Source organism: Oryctolagus cuniculus, chromosome 3 (assembly GCF_964237555.1).
Source record: "Oryctolagus cuniculus chromosome 3, mOryCun1.1, whole genome shotgun sequence".
Lineage (NCBI taxonomy): Eukaryota > Metazoa > Chordata > Mammalia > Lagomorpha > Leporidae > Oryctolagus > Oryctolagus cuniculus.
Genome location: NC_091434.1, coordinates 98,948,847 through 98,968,013, shown reverse-complemented (window position 1 = coordinate 98,968,013; position 19,167 = coordinate 98,948,847). Strand labels below are relative to the sequence as shown.

General features: G+C 36.2%; 1 protein-coding gene across 2 annotated transcripts in view; it reads left to right on the top strand.

The window, feature by feature from the left end:
- The window catches only part of ARHGAP15 (Rho GTPase activating protein 15), a 662,169-nt gene that overhangs the window by 435,435 nt on the left and 207,567 nt on the right, over positions 1-19,167 (top strand). For both annotated transcript variants that reach the window (XM_017342824.3, XM_051849585.2), the window contains exon 11: positions 12,115-12,192. In XM_017342824.3, the coding sequence (XP_017198313.1) occupies positions 12,115-12,192 (78 nt within the window). The remainder of the gene's footprint in view (positions 1-12,114; positions 12,193-19,167) is intronic.

The window sequence follows — 19,167 nt, the reverse complement described above, 5'->3', positions numbered from 1 at the left end:
TATGAATTTTTAATCAATATCTATTTCAAGTATAATGAGATCAAAGGGTAGGCTTTATATAACTACTATGACTTCATCATAAAAGGAGCCATTTTTTCAGTGTTTTCTTCTTGTTTGTGTTGGTAAGCCTTTTATTGCATGTCTTTAACTTATGAAATAGTCTGTTGCTAAATTTTTTTTTTAAAAAAAAGCACTGTACTTGGGCACAGAGTATGTAGTACTCTCTCCTAGACTCCAAAGTTTCCTTAGGATTGGCAGCTCTGGGAAGCTGGTTTCTTTCCTTGGACCTGCTGAGGCTGTTCCACTGCTGTCTAGACCTCAGGTTATGCTGGCATATTTGCTTGCAAACAACCAGATGATAATGGAAGACCAAATTAGACTCTTCGCTCTTGTTCTCCTATTTATTCTCCTCCTGAAACACACTAAGCAAGTCACAATACCAACAGAATGATTTATTTACATCAGCATGATCATAGCATAACATAAAACTGGAAGTCAAACATAAAAGCAGCTCAGGGAATGATACGAGATGAACCAAATACAACCTCCAACTTCAATATCTTCCAGATACACGATGTTTTCCTTCAAGACAACAGCTGTCACATAATGATAACCAGAGTCATTGGCCAAAATTTGTGTACAGGACTAAGCTCTTTAAGAAAGAAAATAAAGAGACATAAGAATTTTTTTTTTAAAGATCCATTTATTTATTTGAAAGGCAGAGTTACAGAGAGGCAGAAGCAGAGAAAGAGTGTTCTTCCTTCCGCTAGGTCACTCCCCGAATGACTGCAGTGGCCAGAGCTGGGAGATCTGAAGCCTTTAGATAGGAGCTTCTTCCAGGTCTTCCGTGTGGGTGCAGGGACCCAAGCACTTTGGCCATCTTTTTCTGCTTTCCCAGGTACATTAGCAAGGAACTGGATCAGAAGTAGAACAGCTGGGACTTGAACTGCCACCCGTAAGGGATGCCGGCTCTGCAGGTAATGGCTTTACTTGCCACACTACAGCACCAGTCCCAAGACATAAGAAATTGTGTCAAAGACCATTTATAGACATCTTGTTTCCTGTTCTCCAGACTCATTTTTGTTGGTGGCTGTTGGTGTTATCAGAACACCAATGATAGGTTCTTTTCAGTAAGATTTCTGAGTCACACATAGGTTCCCTCTGTGGTTTTTCTTAACTTGAAAGCATTGCAGAATGATCCTAAGACTGGTGTAACTCTATCAATCATATTTGTGTATACTGTCCTACAGGCTTCATAGTGTTAGATCTCAAATTCTTAGCTGAGTTTAGACAAACATATAAGAATCCACGCGTAAAAGATGAGGCACCACATATGGGATACCATCCTTTGACTACCATCTCATTTTATCTAGGTATTAAACAAAGCATACAAATAGCTTTAATCTGTATCACATTAGCCATGATGGAACTTTTTTCTCTGTTCTTTTCCCCGATTCACCTACCATTTAGTGTTCCATAGATTAAAAAAGATGCCTTTAAAGGCAGTTGGCCTGGTAGTGAATCCAAGTAGAATATGAGTTGAATTAAACAACAAGCTTGAATAAACAAACTTGATCCATAGAAAGAATCATAGTGAATGGAAACCAGGAACAGGACTTTTTCTATACTGCTGTCTACACTTCCTTATACAACAGTATGGGTAAGTGCTTCCAATTATTAGAAATTCATGAGATATTCTGGCAAGAACCAGGATAAATAATAAGGGAAAAATCCAGTTGTAAACATTGACAGTGGATTTCTCTATGCATGCATGTTGAGGGGAAATGGCTTTTGTATTCCTAGTAACATTTAATAAATTCAAGAGATTTTCTTATTAAAACGTTCACTGTCCTACTTGCAAAGAACTAGAGAGATGAGAAACTAGGAAAGTAATGCAACAACATTTTTCTTAAGATTTTTCTCAACCCTGTATCTGTGTCCAAAAATACATTTAATATAAAAAGCAAATCATCTAACCTTCTTTCCTTCCCTCTTCTTCCCTGCCCCCTGCCCCTGACAATCTCCAAATAAAGGTGTTACATAAATTTTCAAAGCTAAAGTGGTACAGTGCAGAATCTTTAAGAAAATAAAAACATCAACACACTTAAGCTCAGAATGTGTTATCCTTTTCCTCTCCCAATTCTAAGTTTGGAGTAATATCAGAACTTTCTTCCTAGCTGCTGAAAGAGGACAATGCTAATTAAGAGGTCAGGTCTGAGCTGAACAGAAAATATGACCAATACTAATAAATTAATAAATATTTCTGAGTCAGACACAAAAATTTTATTTTCTATTAGTAGATTTAACTGATGGTGGGGGGCAGAGGTAGAGTACTGGCAATGATCCTAACTACCTAAGTATTTAATGAAAAATTACTGAACAGAAACATTTTTTTTTCTGATTCAGAAGTCTGTGTTTTCGATTACATTAGTTCCATACATTGTTTCCTTTATGTATGCTCTTTCAATTTTAAGGTATTTAATTTAAATCTGAAATTTATACTTACCTAGGGCAATGGCTATATGAACAATATGACTTATTTACCAGTGTCATGGATTCTTAGCCAATTCCCTAGAAAATTTAAAAAAGTAAAAATAACACCCTTCTCTTAGTAACCTCTTTGCAGTCAACATAAAAATATTTGAGGAGTGGGCATTTAGCCTAGCAGATGCCATGCCCATGTCCCACATCAGAATGCCTGGGTCCATTCCTGACTTCAACTCCATACTCCAGTTTCCCACCAGTATGGACACTGGGAGACAGAAGGTGGTGGTTCAAGTAGTTGAGTTTCTGCCAACCAAGTGGGAGACCTGGACTGAGTTACTGGCATCTGGTTCTAGTATGGCCCAGTCCTGCCTGTTATAGTCATTTGGGGAGTGACCCAGTAGATGAGACCTCTCTCTCTATTTGTGTGTCTGTGTCTCTCTCTGCCTGTCAAATAAATGAAAATTTGTTTTTAAAAATTTAACAACAAGTATTTATCTTTTCCATATCTTAACAGGACAAATTTTTCCTTTCAAACAATTCACCTACAGATGCCTGGTAGTTGAAGACCATTTATTCAGAAATCAACATTCAAAACTAAACCAGTAACATATATTTTATGACTATAACCAAAAACAATCAAAGAAAAGTAGTGGAGAAAAAATTGAAGATCAATATTTTGTTAGGATATTAAGGAAAAAATGAAAATAATTTACGATAATGATCTCTATGAAACGAATTAATAGCAGAGATACAAGCAAAGTAGGATGAAATGCTTACATGAGATAAAAATTGAAAAGAAAGAGCTTGTGAAAGAAATGAAAGAAAAAATAAAGCAGTTTAAAAAGGAATCACTAAGAAAGGCATATGTGACACTAGTTTTATGAACACAGAAAAGGACAGGGTGAGAAAAATAAAAGGGTATGAGAGGTACTCAACCTGGACCCATAGTAACAGATTCTGCAAATATTAGCTCAGAATCACATAAAAGATATTATAAATCTTCATTGTTTAGTTCTTCATCATTCAGATCTCATGTACCAATACAGAAAATCATTGCACAGCAATATCTTTGCCATCTCATGAAACTTGTTTTCAGCATTAAAAATTCATTATGAAAAATAATGCATGCCTGCCATTCAAGTTAGCAGGCAGAAAATATATTTGATTCTTTTTCCTCAAAAAAAAAAAAAAAAAACTCAATGAAATAATAGAAAAGATATGTTTAAAAAGAAGAAAAAAAATCATGGTGGGTGCTGAAAACAGAAAAGGTGCATCAATAGACCAGAAATAGAAATTCCAGGAAGACAGAAAGCAGATGGGATCAAAAAAAAAAAAAAAAAAAAAAGGAGAGAAATTAAAGCAGAAGAAGCACCATTCCCAGACACCATAATTAGGTACAATTCTTTCCAGGGCTGTCCCAGAGGATATTGAATGTTGGAGTTAATCAATAAAAGGAGCAGAAATTGGCAGGAGGATAGTAAATAAAGTATTTCCTTACTAATAGGATCTGAAGACTGGGAGAGCTTGAACCCCTCTCCTTTGATCCTGCACACAGGAAACTCCTGCTGTAGCTATTTGACCCTGAGAGCAAGTTCTCTGAGGACAGGGAAGACATCACTGGCATCTGAAAGGAAGGCAGTGCAGAATGAGTTCTCTCCTGTCCTCAAACACAGAGCCAGAGAGGTTTTGCCCAGGAGTAAAATCATTCAAGCTCTGTATACCCAAAATAAAGCCCTCCTTACTTTGTAACTGGAAGAACCTCTACCTTATTGCCTACCTGCCAGCCATTCATTCTACAGAAAACCTTCATCCAGTCTTCTTATTTAAGAATGAAGCCAGTTCAAAAAAACCATCTGTACAAATACAAGTTGAGTACACCTTATCTGAAATGCTTGTGATCAGAAGTGTCAGATTTCATTTTTTTTTTCAAATTTTGGAATATATGTATATACATGAGACATCTTGGGGATGGGACTCAAGTCTAAATATCAACTCCATTTCATGGTTAGAGTTCATCTATACTTTATACACATAGGCTAAAAAAGTGTACCATGTATGATTTTCCACTTAGGAAATCATTACACAAGTTTTGTGTCTTGGAGGATTTGAGATTTGAGGTTCTTGGATTAGGGATGCTCAGCCTGCACAATAGACCCATTGCCACTGTTCCAATTTGATCTTTCAGTCATTAAATATAATCTGGTGTTTCAGTTACATCCATCAGAAAGAATAGAGACAATAGAGGAAAGTTTATATTGAGCAAATAGTATAAGAATATGTTTTCTGATTGAAAGAGCCACATGTAGAACACATAGGAGTGAAAAAATTTTTTTAAATATTTATTTATTTATTTGAAAGAATTACACACAGAGACAGAAGGAGAGGCGGGGGCGGGGGGCAGTCCTCCATCTGCTGGTTCATTCCCCAGATGGCCTCAATGGCTGGAGCCAAAGCCAGGAGCCAGAAGCTTCCTCCAGGTCTCCCGTGTGGGTACAGGGGCCCAAACACCTGGGCCATCCTCCACTGCTTTCCCAGGCCATAGCAGACAGCTGGATTGGAAGTGGAGCAGCCGGGAACTGAACAGACACCTATATGGGATGTCAGCACTGCAGGCGGCAGCTTTACCCGCTACACCACAGCGCAGGCCCCAGGAGTGAAATTTTACTGCTAAAATTTGAAGAGAAAATTTTCTTTAAAAATCCCTAAGAAAAGATGCAAATTACCTGCAAAGCATGGAGAATCAATTAGACACCAGATTTAACAGCAGGGGTGCTAGAAGATACTGGAAATTTTATTTTTTTAAATTCGAAAAGCAAAAGATTATGAAACTAAGTATTCAAATCAACAATCAATTATGAAGCAAATTAAAACAGTCATTGAAATTACAGAAATATGAAAAATTACTGACCATATTATTTTATGAAACAAAAAACTCCTTAAAAATGAATCCATGAAAGCATAGCAGTGGATTATAAGAGTAGTAATTGGTGCTAACCTGAATCTGTACTGTTGGCTGTGGTAGTCACTAGAAACATGTGGTGAAGTTACTCACAACTGAGTGGCATAAAATGTAGTCATTCAGTTACATGAGCAACATTTCAAGTGTCCAGCATCATCATCTGTGGTCAGTGACAACTGGGGTGGACAATAGAGGTGCAGTATTTCCATTATCGCAGAGAGTTATGCTGCGTAGTTCCTAATTGCAGGGAATGAGGAAACCTTGAAACGAAGAGAGGGTACAGTCAATCTTAACTTTAGGGAGCTTTCCTTTGTGAAACGAATTTTAATGTTGAGCCCAATCACAGTTCCTTTTTTAAAAAAATTAGTAACTTGTTGGTATATCATAAATATTGATAAAGAACAAAATAAATTATCCTAAACTTTGAGAAATAGTAACAACATAAAAAGTAAACTGGGAAGTGTTGAAAGAGAGATGAACAAGGAGGAACAAATATACTGATTTCCTTATTTAAAAAAAAAATTACTTTCATTTTATTTGAAAGGTGGATAGAGAGAGAGAGAGGAAAACAGAGAGATTGTCCATTTGCTAGTTCACTCTCAAATCCCTGTCATAGCCAAGGCTGGGCCAAGGTGAAGTCAGGAACCAGGAACTCAATCCAGGTCTCCCACCTGGTGGTAGAGACCCAATTACTTGCTACATCCCAAGTGTGCATCAGCAGAAAACTGGAATTGGGAGTCAGGACTCAAACCTAGGCACTCCTATATGGGATGCAGGCATCCCAGGTGATAACTTAGTCATTGTGCCAAATGCCTGCCCAAATTTGTTTATTTGTAAAGCACAGAGAAACTTGATATATTAAAGAAACAGACAATTGTGATGAGAAATAACAGAAGGAGAATATACAGATAAGTGGTAGGAACTATGAGTTTATTAAGCTCTTTTATCTTTTCTGATAAGCCAAAAAATACCATTCATTGTAAATAGGCTATTAACAGAAATACAACACATTAATGTAAAATGAGTAAGAAAAAAAGAACTAAAACAGAGCTGTTAACAGTGACTATCTTTAGTAGTTGGAATATGTACTTGGTTCTCATTGTACTATATGTTCTGTGTGGTTTAATTTTGGCTTCTACTATGGAAATAGATTACTCTTAGTGAAAGCCATCTATTTAGAATGTATACAATAATGTCATATACTAAATCTATGGAGCAAAATCATTCGTAACATGGCAATCAGAATTGTGTTGATTACTTACTAGGGTGATCATTCTCAGGAAATGGCATAGCCTTTGAGGATGAGCCTCTCACAAGAAATTAACAATAATTAAATAAAGCCAGCGCATAGATACAGCATAAATACCAATCATTGCAAAAGAATACAGATTGAATTTAGTTGTAAATTAGATCCTGTATTTCAATACACTGAATTTAAGTTGTGTGAACAAATAACTTAGCAATAAAAGTTGGAGACACATCAATTTAGAGGAGTAATAGGTCTGAAAAGCACAAAAACATCCCTCCCCCCATATTTAGCTGTGAACTCCAGCAGGAATTTGGAAGGACCAAGAAAGAAATTTGCAACAGACTGCAGTCTGGGTGTTCCTGTGCTCAACAGTTCTTGCCAGAGGTGGAAGCCAGAAGTCCCAAGTATTGTGAAAACGACTCTTTGTGTGGTAGCTCTGCCCTCCTAGGAATTAGGAAGCTCCATAAATCGCCTGTGCAAAATTCCCAGCCCGCATTTGCAGGCTGCACAGGTTCAGATGCATTTAGTTATGGGTCAGAAAAACAAGCAGCCTTCTTGGGCACACTTCTGAACCAGGCTCAAACTCCACATCTCTGTGGTTTATCCATCATTCAGGCTACCAAAAACTGCTACCTAATCCGTACTTTGCAGCTATTTTTAACAGTCTCATCCACATGGTCAATAACTGGTCATATTTTGGAAGATAAGCCAGTCAACTCTGGACACAGTACTGGTCGCTTTGATTTCTTTTTGGAAAGTTTCTAAGATTTATGGTGGGAATTAGTTATGACAGCTGCATTCTTTCCACTGGGCTTAAACCACCATTTGGTCTAATAACTCCTAATTGTGTGTCTATCCTTGTCTAAGCTTCTTCAGGAGAAAAAGAAGGTGAAGACTTTTAAAAATCAACTGCAGTAATAATACCTGGTCATTTCTGCCAATGGTAAACACTATTTTGAAACCTAAGAAGGTCAGCTGATGACGATTCAATAAATCTATTTCAGTGAATGTGTAGATTTCTTCCAAGAATTTTTAGTTGCTACTGTTAATGCAGTTTCATAAGAAAAAAAAAAAGGTAAATTTTCTTAGTTTCATCGTGTTCCCTGAGTATTTTTAGCATAACAGGCAAAATTCCTGTCAGCATTGACAGTCGTGTTATTTTCTTGAGAAAGGTACCTCTCAAAGCAATTTTTCTCCAGACTTTGCCAAAGTACAATGTGGGTACCTTGAAGACATTGCTCATTTAAAAATCATACAAAGTTTAATTATATTTCCAAAATAAGTAGTTTCCAATCCAGCATGGATAATGTGGTCATGAAAAGGATGTCCAAATCCACCAATTTACATTGGTTTGGTTTGGCATAGCTTTCAAAGTTCTTGGAATAAAAACAGGACAGCACGTGAATAATAGTAATTTGGGTAATATTTCTAGGACATGGGGTTTGCCATTCTGTGAGTCACTCAGGAGAAAGCTAATCAACTTCAAGACTATACCTCTATAATTTATAATTGCTAAAATTCACTGATAAGTTCCAGATTATTTTGCAAAATGCAATACCCTCCTCTTTAATATCCACTTTGTCATTTTCACCCTATTTATGTAATTTAAAAAGTATGATTCCAGGGGAGTACGAGCCATTCAAAGCAGGAGCCACTAATGTCAGAGATTGTTATCATTCGCAAGATAGATGGTGCTGAAATCTCTGAATCTAAAGGGCTTGGAAGTGTGTCCCCTTAGATTCATATGCATCTAATATGTTTGACTTTACTCCCTCTAACTCTGGTCTCTCTTTTCATCCACAATGAAGTTTCTGTGCTGTGGCTCAGTTCTAAAGCCACAGTGGTGGCCCACTGAATCATTCTCCTTATCTCCATCACCAGCACTTCTCCCTTTATTCCAAAACCAAGTTGGGTTATTTTTAATTTGAGATGAGGCTGCAATCTTTAAAGAGTATAGTGCTTTCCAGTTGTTCATATATAATATCCTAAACCCATACTGGTCTTTCGAGTGTTTTTGATTACTGAACTTCAAAAACAGATTTCTGCTAAAATGTCTGGAAGTCCCCCCGTTCTTTCTTATATGTAACTTCACATTTCTCCAAGAGAAAGAGAAGTTGTGGATATTGGGAGATTTCAGTAGTTAAAATTCAGCTTATGACTCTGGATAACATACACATTTTGAAAGCATGTACAGTAATATTTGGTTTTTGATTTTTTTATTTTTAAAATTTTTTATTTTAATTTTTCATTTCCTGCCTCTCTCCTCTTCCCCCTACCTTCCTTCTCCTTTTTTTTGGTTAGTTTTTTTTTTTTTTTTTTTGACAGGCAGAGTGGACAGTGAGAGAGAGAGACAGAGAGAGAAAGGTCTTCCTTTTGCCGTTGGTTCACCCTCCAATGGCCGCCGCTGCAGCCGGCGCACCGCGCTGATCCGATGGCAGGAGCCAGGAGCCAGGTGTTTTTCCTGGTCTCCCATGGGGTGCAGGGCCCAAGCACCTGGGCCATCCTCCACTGCACTCCCTGGCCATAGCAGAGAGCTGGCCTGGAAGAGGGGCAACCGGGACAGAATCCGGCGCCCCGACCGGGACTAGAACCCGGTGTGCCGGCGCCGCAAGGTGGAGGATTAGCCTATTGAGCCGCGGCGCCGGCTTTTTTGGTTAGTTTTTGAGATAACATATTTTAAATTTAAATTTCAGTAAAAAGGCTTTTTTACTTTACTGCATAAGAAGTTTCACAAGTAAAAAGCAAAAAGACCCTAGTTTAGTGGGAACGTAGACAACGACTATAAACAGTAACTGAATGGAAAAATGACCATTTCATCCACATACAGTAAATTTTAAAGTAATAATGGATCATTAAAACTATAGAAGTATAACATTCTTAACTGTTGGTTTCAAAAAGGTGTAAAATGAAGTTTTAACAACCATATTTGTGGCAAAAATAAACAAAATAATATTTGAAAAAAGGGGAGTCCTAGCTTCCAAATACAAATACATTTAACTTTAAAATTTGTATATAAGGCACACATATGTGAAAGTGAAATTTAAGTAAAATCTTACTTGCAGTAAAATTTTTGGACTTAAAATACCTTCATTATTGATCTCTAATAAGTGTCCATATAATTAGCACAATGAAAATTAGCTAAAACAGAAATATCAAGTCACCTTTCTCATTTTTACTATAGTAGATACTAATTCAAGTTTCATCTTTAATCCTTCTTTAGATTAAAAAAGTTGGACTAATTTGGATATATAAAAAGCTATGTTGGATTTCTTATTTGGAAAACACAGAAACACATATCCCACTGATGTTTCTACTTTCTAAAGTGGTCTGTCTCTAAATTCCTTCAAAACAATGGGAAAGCAGAGGACAATTTTTCTTTGTTCAAACTGTCTCTTTGCCTATTTGTTTGTTTGTGGTGGCAAGAAAGGTGAAATTATTTATCACTCCTCATTGTTCTGAATGATATTTAACTACTCTCCCCAAAGTCTCCAAACTTGGCATTATGTACAATTTTTATGGAGTACTGAAGGTGATATTAGAGAATTCGAACATATCTTCCTTAATGGCTACATGTTTAGAAAAAATAAGAAGATCTTGAAAGGAACACACTTACTTAAATATACTAATTTTACTTTTTTAACATCTGTTACCTTTTAATAAAAATTTCATAAGCTAAAGTTAATAATAAACACTAATGACAAAGTGAGAAAGAAATGGTTAAGGAATTACTCATAATTCAATCTAGAAACATTCTGGTACTCTGCATAAATTTAAGATCAACATGTACCAATACTAAACTGAAGAATCAAATATATTCTAAAAATTGAATATGGTGATCATTACTTTTAAGCCATCAAGCATACATTGCACTCTAAAACAAACAAACAAACTGGAGTACTTTTAGATTAATGGAGCTATTTTGTGCATCAGGAAAAAAAATTTGTATAAGCATATGTCTTGGAAACCTTTACAACTTGCTTACAGGTGTCCAGCCTCATCCAATTCTTCACAATTCATAGTTCTTAGGAAGGGATAGAATCTAGGTAATTTACTCTTGATTATTCAAGAACTGCAAAACACATAAATTAATACATTTGCTAATAGCTATTCCATTTTATTGTCATTATCCCAAGTTATTCTATAGTTTATTGCATGGGAGAGTAAACCATAGTAAATGACTGTTCTAAATTATGCCATTAATGTGTGTTATAAGTTACTTTATTCTACCTTGACATACTGATGAAATATTTCATATAATGACAGAAATGTTTCTAATATAAACTATGTAAAAATATAGAGATGATTAAGCAATAAAGGAATCCATTTCATGTCAGTAAAGAGCTTTGTAAAGCCTTTATTCTGTTATGCTATGACAGTAATTTCTACCAATTTATTTAATGCTCACCATTGTGAATTACAATGATTAGCTATCGGGCTATATCCTCTCCCAAGGGAAAACACCGAGATAATGACCTCTACATTGGCTGATAATCTCACCCAGGCCTGTCTGAGGGCCTAGAGACATCAAAGAACCTACATTACCGCCATTAAAAATGTATTATCAGCACTTCCTTGTGACAATGATAGTGTTTATGTAAGGGTTTTGCTTTTCCCTCTCCTGTTTCTTCATTTTCCTGATAATTTGGACATGAAAATAACTAGACACTGTAAGTAGATGAGTTGAAAACAAGTAGTCAATTATCCAAATTCACTTCCAGGGTAAGTTGTTTTGAATTATAGATGACCAATTCTAAAATAATCTGAAATTAATTTCACCTTTTCTCCAAGATTTTTTTATTTCCCGCTATAATGGAGCACTTCATTGCCTATAATACACTAGAAGTTATTAAATTAGTTATATATTTAGAATATAATTGTCACTGTGTGGTTTCAAATAACTAAACCAATATATACCATGTTAGAGCAATCACAGGGAAGAAATAATGGAAAGAAATGAAGTAGAATGGAATGGAAGGAGAGGGAGAGGGAGAAAGAGAGAGACAAAAGAGGGGAGAGGGAACCAGGAAAGGTGAAAGGCAGAGAGAAGGAAATAACTTATCTTTCCAAAAAAGGGCACCAATACACATATACCTGGAGGTTCTTTATTTCCACAGTTTGATTCCCAGCCCTTGGGAATACATCCTAACTACAGTACTTAATCTCATGTTATCGACCACTGTTTTGTGCCTCAACTTGATTCTTGAGTTCAGTTTATCAGTGTTTAACTGTCAGTGAACTTCATGATTCATTTGATGGAATTAAAATTTTGAAGATTGTTTAGGACACAGAAATTTATTTTCTTTGTGATGAGATACTTGATTTGATTTCCTACCCTCTTCCTTCCCAGATTTCCTTTTTTTTTCTTTTAATATTTCAATTCTTATGTGTGCTAATACAAAATATGCCTTTTTGTTTTCAGGTCTAGATGTTGATGGAATTTATCGGGTTAGTGGCAATCTGGCAACAATACAGAAGTTGAGATTTATTGTCAACCAAGGTAAAGGATTTCTTCATCAGATATTTTTTTCTTTAGTTTCATCTCTAACAGTATTTCCAAATTTCTGTTATTTGTACATGAATAGATAATGAGGGAAAAAATTTTAAGAAAATTTAAAATTATCATCAGAGGAATTAAAGATAGCCAGCCTAACTGGTGATGAATGAAATAGAAGGAGGTACAAACTAATAGTTTGTTTTTAAGAAATAATGGATGAGGCCGGCGCCGCGGCTCAATAGGCTAATCCTCCGCCTTGCGGCACCAGCACACCGGGTTCTAGTCCTGGTCAGGGCGCCGGATTCTGTCCCGGTTTCTCCTCTTCCAGGCCAGCTCTCTGCTGTGGCCTGGGGGTGCGGTGGAGGATGGCCCAAGTGCTTGGGCCCTGCACCCCATGGGAGACCAGAAGCACCTGGCTCCTGCCTTCGGATCAGTGCGGTACGCCGACCGCGGCGGCCATTGGAGGATGAACCAACGGCAAGGGAAGACCTTTCTCTCTGTTTCTCTCTCTCACTGTCCACTCTGCCTGTCAAAAATAAATAAATAAATAAATAAATAATTAAAAAAAAGAAATAATGAATGAAATATGTCAAACTAAAGAGGAAAGAGAAAATAATGAAATTGTAATTGAAAGGAAAACAGGCCAACCTCAAAAAGAGTTACTGCTTATAATGGACATTAAATAATACATTCATATATTAAATAATAATTGAATTTCAGGAAATATAAGTCAAAATCACATATGTTAGAAAAACAATACAGTAGGTAAGGAAATAAGCTGAAAATTAGGAAATGTATATGTCATCAAATTAAAACAACGAGCCACCACTACACATGTGCTAGAACAGCTAAAATCTGAGGCTGATGCTGTGGGTAAAACTGCCTCCTGCAGCGCCGGCAGCCCATATGGATACTGGTTCAAGTCCCGGCTGCATCACTTCTAATCCAGCTCCCTGCTAATGAGCCTGGGAAAGCAGTGGAAGGTGGCCCAAGTCCTTGTGCCCCTGCCCCCATGTGGAGACCTGAGCCTGGCTTTGGATCAGATCAGCTCTGGCCCTTGGTGGTCATTTAGGGAGTGAACCAGCAGATGGAAGTGCTCTCTCTCTCTCTCTCTTTCTCTCTCTCTCTCTCTCTCTCTCTCCATCTCCCTCTGTGTAACTCTGTCTTTCAAATAAATACACACATCTTTAAAGAAGAAGAAGAAGAGCTAAAATCTGAAAAACTAACACCACCAAATTCTGGCTAAGATGAAAGGGTGAGGGGATTTATGGCACCTGCACTTTCCACTCAGTCTTTCTATAGACTTAAAATTTACCTTTAAAAATATATTAATGAAAAAAATCCTAAAACATCTTAAGATGGTGTGATAGCTTATAGATTTTAGAATCAGCTGGGGCAAAACCCAAGTTTCCTTGTGTCCTTGGCATTTTATTTTCTGTCAGTATGCCTCTGTTCCTTATCAATGAAAGTAGTAGAGGATGGGAGATGCCTTGGAAACATTTGTATGAATCAAATTAGATAAAATACTCATAAATGTTTTCCTTCAGGAAGTCTCCAGTCAGATTTCTTCCTCTGTGTTCTCATCACACTGGGTAGTTGAATCTACAGTGAGACATGCATATCACTAACATCTCAAATTCCATCTATTATAAAACCCACATGATTAAATGCCTTCATTGGAGGAGAACATAAGCAAATGTACTTAGTGACTACATTTCACAAGCATTAGCACTCAAAAATCTTAGGATAAAAAATAGCATAGGGTGACGTTTGTTTCTTACACAAATCTCTAAAGAAGAAGAAATTAAATAACCTTTTTTTTTATCCTTTCCTATTCACCAGTATTACTAACCGTGAAGCCTCCAGACAGGGAATTCTTAATTACTTTTTGTTGAAATCTCTCTCTCTCTCTCTCTCTCTCTCTCTCTGTCTCTCTCTCTCTCTGTCCCTCTCCCTCTCCCTCTCACTGAGTGTGTGTAGATGTGTGTGTGTGCACATGTGCACATTGCATCTAGAAGTATTAATACAGGTAAGTGTTAAACTCTCCAGCAAGCCAGTTCAGGCTGAAGCACTCTTAGACTTATTGACTGCCGTACTTGGCCGGTTGCCACAGGATTCTTGTTGCTGAGACTCTCCATAAGGGAGAATCTCCATGGCTCTGTCTGCTCACTAATATGACCTTTTGTCTTTCACAGTTACTCTCCCTCTTGGATAGAATAGAACTAAACTTTACCTCATTTATTCCTATCGATCTCATTGGACTGAACCAGAGTGTCCCCTCTGTGGGGAAAAAATTGGATAACAGAGCCCCAGCCTCATTTTCATTCTTGTTTATAACCAGCTAAAATCATTCTTATAATATATTTCATGCTGAAACCATATCCTGATTGGGATTCAAGACAGCTGGGCAACACATTTCTTCTACAAAGAAGAAATCTCAAAACAGAAGCCATGCTAGAAACAAACACTAGTTGCATTTCCTGCCTTTAAAAAAATATATACTCAGCAGTTTGAAACGACAAAAAAATCTGCAATGAAAATATGAAATCTGTCCATCTCAACGTTTGTAATCCAAACTTCTTGTCCTCAGAGGCTGTGTAACTGCTCATGTTTCCATGAGAACTGACAGTGTAAGGCTGGACAGAGGCCTGAGTTGGTATCTGGTAGCACAGAATTGTCAGTAAACTGTCTCCCTGGTTTATAGCACTGTCAGAATGCAGCATACTGCACACAAATTATGCTACATTAGGACCTTTGATACTGGTGACTTTGTCCAAGTTGTGTTGTGCAGTTTTTTGAATTAGATGATAAATGAAATGCATATACCAGCCCTTTTCAAAATTTGCAAATCAGATTATCCTTTTTATGAATTTTCTGGAGTGGTCTTACAACCTCTGTAGCTAATGTCTTACCTTCCCTCTCTGTCTATGCACCAGGGCTCTACTAGGAAAACTGACTTAGAATGGAATCTGTGCTGAGTACAGAAGCTATATATGTACATGTTGTTGTCTCATGAGTATGTGTGAGTTTTTGTGTGTTGAAATAAAATGGCAGTTCCATGAAAACCATAAAGTGCTGTGTAAATATAATCTATACTTTTTTGTAATTGAAGATGAAACAAATGATTTTGGCACAACCTTCTTCTATCAACACCTTTATGTCCTCCCTCCACATTGACCTTGCATGATGTTTCTTTTTTAGAAGACCCTAAATATATACTTTTAAGTGAATAAGCTCTGTCTATTCTTGAACTAGACAAATGAAAATTGATTTTGGAGATTTTCAGGAACAGTTGAATTGCAATTTGTGTGTTTCACTAACTTTCTTGAATGCTATAATCATCAGCAATTCTAAATACACCAGTTGAATGATTCAATTTGTTTTGGTTTTCTGTTTGACTCACTAAATCAGTAAGAATTAGATATCCTTATTATACTTCCACATCAGATGACATTACAAGTTATACTCAAAGTGATCACTTTTAAGAAGCATTTTCTAGCTATAACTAGTAATAATGGTAATAGTTTTAATATAACAATAGGTAGTATTTTCATGATTGATTGTTTTCCAGATATTATACAAAGTGCTTTATCTATATAATTTAATTTAATATTTTCTTTTATCCCATAGTGTAGGTTCTATTATTCCCATTTTATTGATGAGGACACTGATGCTTAGGTGTCAAATCATGTTCCAAGATACAATATAGAAACAAAGGAGTGAGGACTAGATCGCAGACCTCTCTGATTCAGTCTGTGATACAAACCACCACCATTATTCTGCATTTTCTATTCATTACTGTTGATTGCATCCTTATGAAAGCAAAGATTAGACTTTTCATCCTATACACACTTTGGTGACTTTCTGTTTACATTTTTCTTCTCAGTATTGGAAAGGGGTAACTACTACCATTGAGGTTTGGCTAAAATTGTTGAAGAGATGCTTGGGAAAAGGCCAAACACCACATTCATGAGAAAGCCTGGAACTACCATTCTCTGTAGGGCTTTATTATGTAGGTTTGTACTGAGAAGCTACTTTAACACAATATTATGTTGAATATGTCTTGAGAAAAGGTAGTAAGGATTTTCGATTTGTTGGGCTGTCGATGCACTAGTGAGTAGTACCCTGCCCTGCTTGTTGAATTTGGTGACAGCTTTCAGTGACATTTTGCTGATGTGACACTATTGCTCTATGAAGGCATCCCCCAAAGAAAACTGGTCCATGACCTTGGATGTCAACCTGTCATCAGCCTGTGACATTGCGTTGATTCTTCAGAATGCTCTGTGACCTCCTGATGCTTTTCCTATATGGGGGTACTTTTGCACAAGACAGACTTCAGCATGAAGGATGCTACTTACGTGTCTTGAGAACACTTGAGAGTGGATCTTAGAAATCCCACCAGGTTGTATTTTCCCTTCTCCCCCAATCCACACTTGAGCTTGAGCTGCTGATGTAGGGCTGGTTGCCCAGACTTCCAGCTCAGTTTAAACTTGTTGGTATTATCAGACATCTTCTTTTACATTTTTTTTTTAAAAAAAGGACAAAAGAGATTGTCAGCCTTTTTGGAAAATAACCAGTCCAAAGATTACCAAACCATGAAACTGGAGTAAAGCTGTAAAGCACTATGGGAGGAACTGAATGAGAATATTTCAAACTGGTATTTTTTAGTGAACAGTAACAAATATTTCCTCTGTTTGCCTAAGCTAGAAGAAATTACTTCCTACCAGATTTGAGACTTGTTTTTCATATATAGAAATGAAACTTAAAGAAAGACTCTTAACAACACCCTTCTTAACATTTTCATACCAGGGGAGGAAATTTATAAATATCATAAATTTGCATTGCCAAGAATATTTGTATGAGTGCATTCATGTGTGCACACACAGGTTTGTGTCTTTGCTGTTTTATCTGAGCTTTTTAAAAATTAATATATTGTCATACTTTGCATATCTTTAGCACCGAGATTTTATTAGTACAATGTAAATTAGAAATCAACTCAGAGATTGATTTGCTTATTTTGAACATACTAAGTTCAAGCTTTATTAAAAACAAACTGTGAGAAAAAACAATTTTGTGGAACCAACAATACCTAGACTACTTTTATAGAGATTTGCCCCTTAAAGCAAAGCATTAGCTTTAATAGCTATCCCTGTGTTTTTTGTGTTACTTGCAATATCAAAATTGAATAAAAGAAAGTGAGAAAGAATGTGAACATTAGACAGTTTCATCATGAAATAAATGATTGGATGAAACAAAAAGATCTGGAAAAGGATTTTAAAACTTCTAGTTCTGTTCTTATAAAATAGTCCTTTTATCAAGTTCATTTATTTTTCTATTAACTGAGTATATATTGCTCTCTTATTATTTTTAAAATTAGTATCTCCTTAATTAAGCCTGCTTCACTCTCCTTGCCAACCATGAGGACAACAAAACAGTGTTATTTGTTTTATTTTATTCTGCACGCTTTTTTGGGGGGGTGGGGAGGAGGTTAAGTTGAATCATTGATATTGCACCTATTTTGGCTTTCATGTGACAAGATTATCTTTTTAACAATGATTTATTTTCCCATTAAAGCTGAAATGATCACTTGATCATAAAAGGACCAGACTCTAACATTGCTCAGAGCTTTAAAAACTTTCTTAGACCTCATTTTCTAGGTACACTGGGTCAGGGAACTCAAACAATACTGAGGGTGAATCTTGTACCTTCCCATCTGTCTAAGAAAATGGATTGGCATCAATAATCCATGCTAGACATAGGAGTCACAACAATAATGTTGGCATGTTTATACACATTTATATGGTTTCTGGTTTTTACAGTATACAATGTGTTATAGTAGCAAGATTTTGACTTTGTTTCATAACCAAGGTAGACATAGACCAGCAACTTATTTTAAAGCAAATTACACCACATACATTTATTGTAGATGATCTTTTATCATTTATTACATACCAAGGAACAAGGAGCTGGCTTAGTTCTACACTGAAATAATTAAAAGCAGAGACCATGTATGTGGGAAAGAACAACAGATAAGATTCCAGGAGTCTGCCTTCTTACCCTGATTCTGAGCTATTTGTGAGTCTAACAGAATTCCTAAAATGGGAATACAATGAAAATATGAAGACTTTAAAAAACTGAATTAGCCAAGTGATAATTATTATTAACTTTAATTATGATGACAAATGAAATCAGAACAATATTAATCTTTTCTGCAATACCATAATACTAAAATTAATAATCAAATATGGTTTTTGCTTTCTACATGATTGATTTTACTTTGATTATAATAAGATTATTTTATAGGAATAAAAAACAAATACAGAAAAATTTTGTGACTCCTGGCTAGCCAATGATTAATCTCATTACTTATCAAATTCATAGGGCTTCTAGATTCCTGAACAAAAAGGAGAAATGTAATTTCATATAATCAATAAGTTTTAGGAGGTTCAGAATTGCAAAAGAACATTGGAGAGGGTTGATATAATCTACTGAAATTTTTCTTCCCTAATGTACTTGTGACTTTTTCATGTAGATTTGATTACTGAGTTCCAAAATTAAATCTGTCAGAGCTATGACTGCCAATCCCCAAGAAAATCCCATAGAATATCTTTAGAACTCCATCATCATCATCATCCCAAACAGTCATCGTTATCATCAAAATTAATGAGTACTTATTAAAATCTTAGTGAGAAAACCAAGTTTACTTCTGTTCCTTATCCTCTATACCACTGGGTCCCAAGCTTGACTGCATATCAAAATTGTATTGCCAGTCTACTGCTAACAATATTACTGCCAAAAGTAGCTACTTAAAGCAATACAATTTTATATCTTAAAATTTGGGTGAGTCAGAAATCTGGGCACAGTTTGGCTGAATCCACTGCAAAGGTGCAATCAACTCATAGATGGGTTCTTACCTGGAGCTTCAACTGGGGACAGGTTGCTTTCAGATTCATATGATTGTTGGCAGGATTTGGTTGC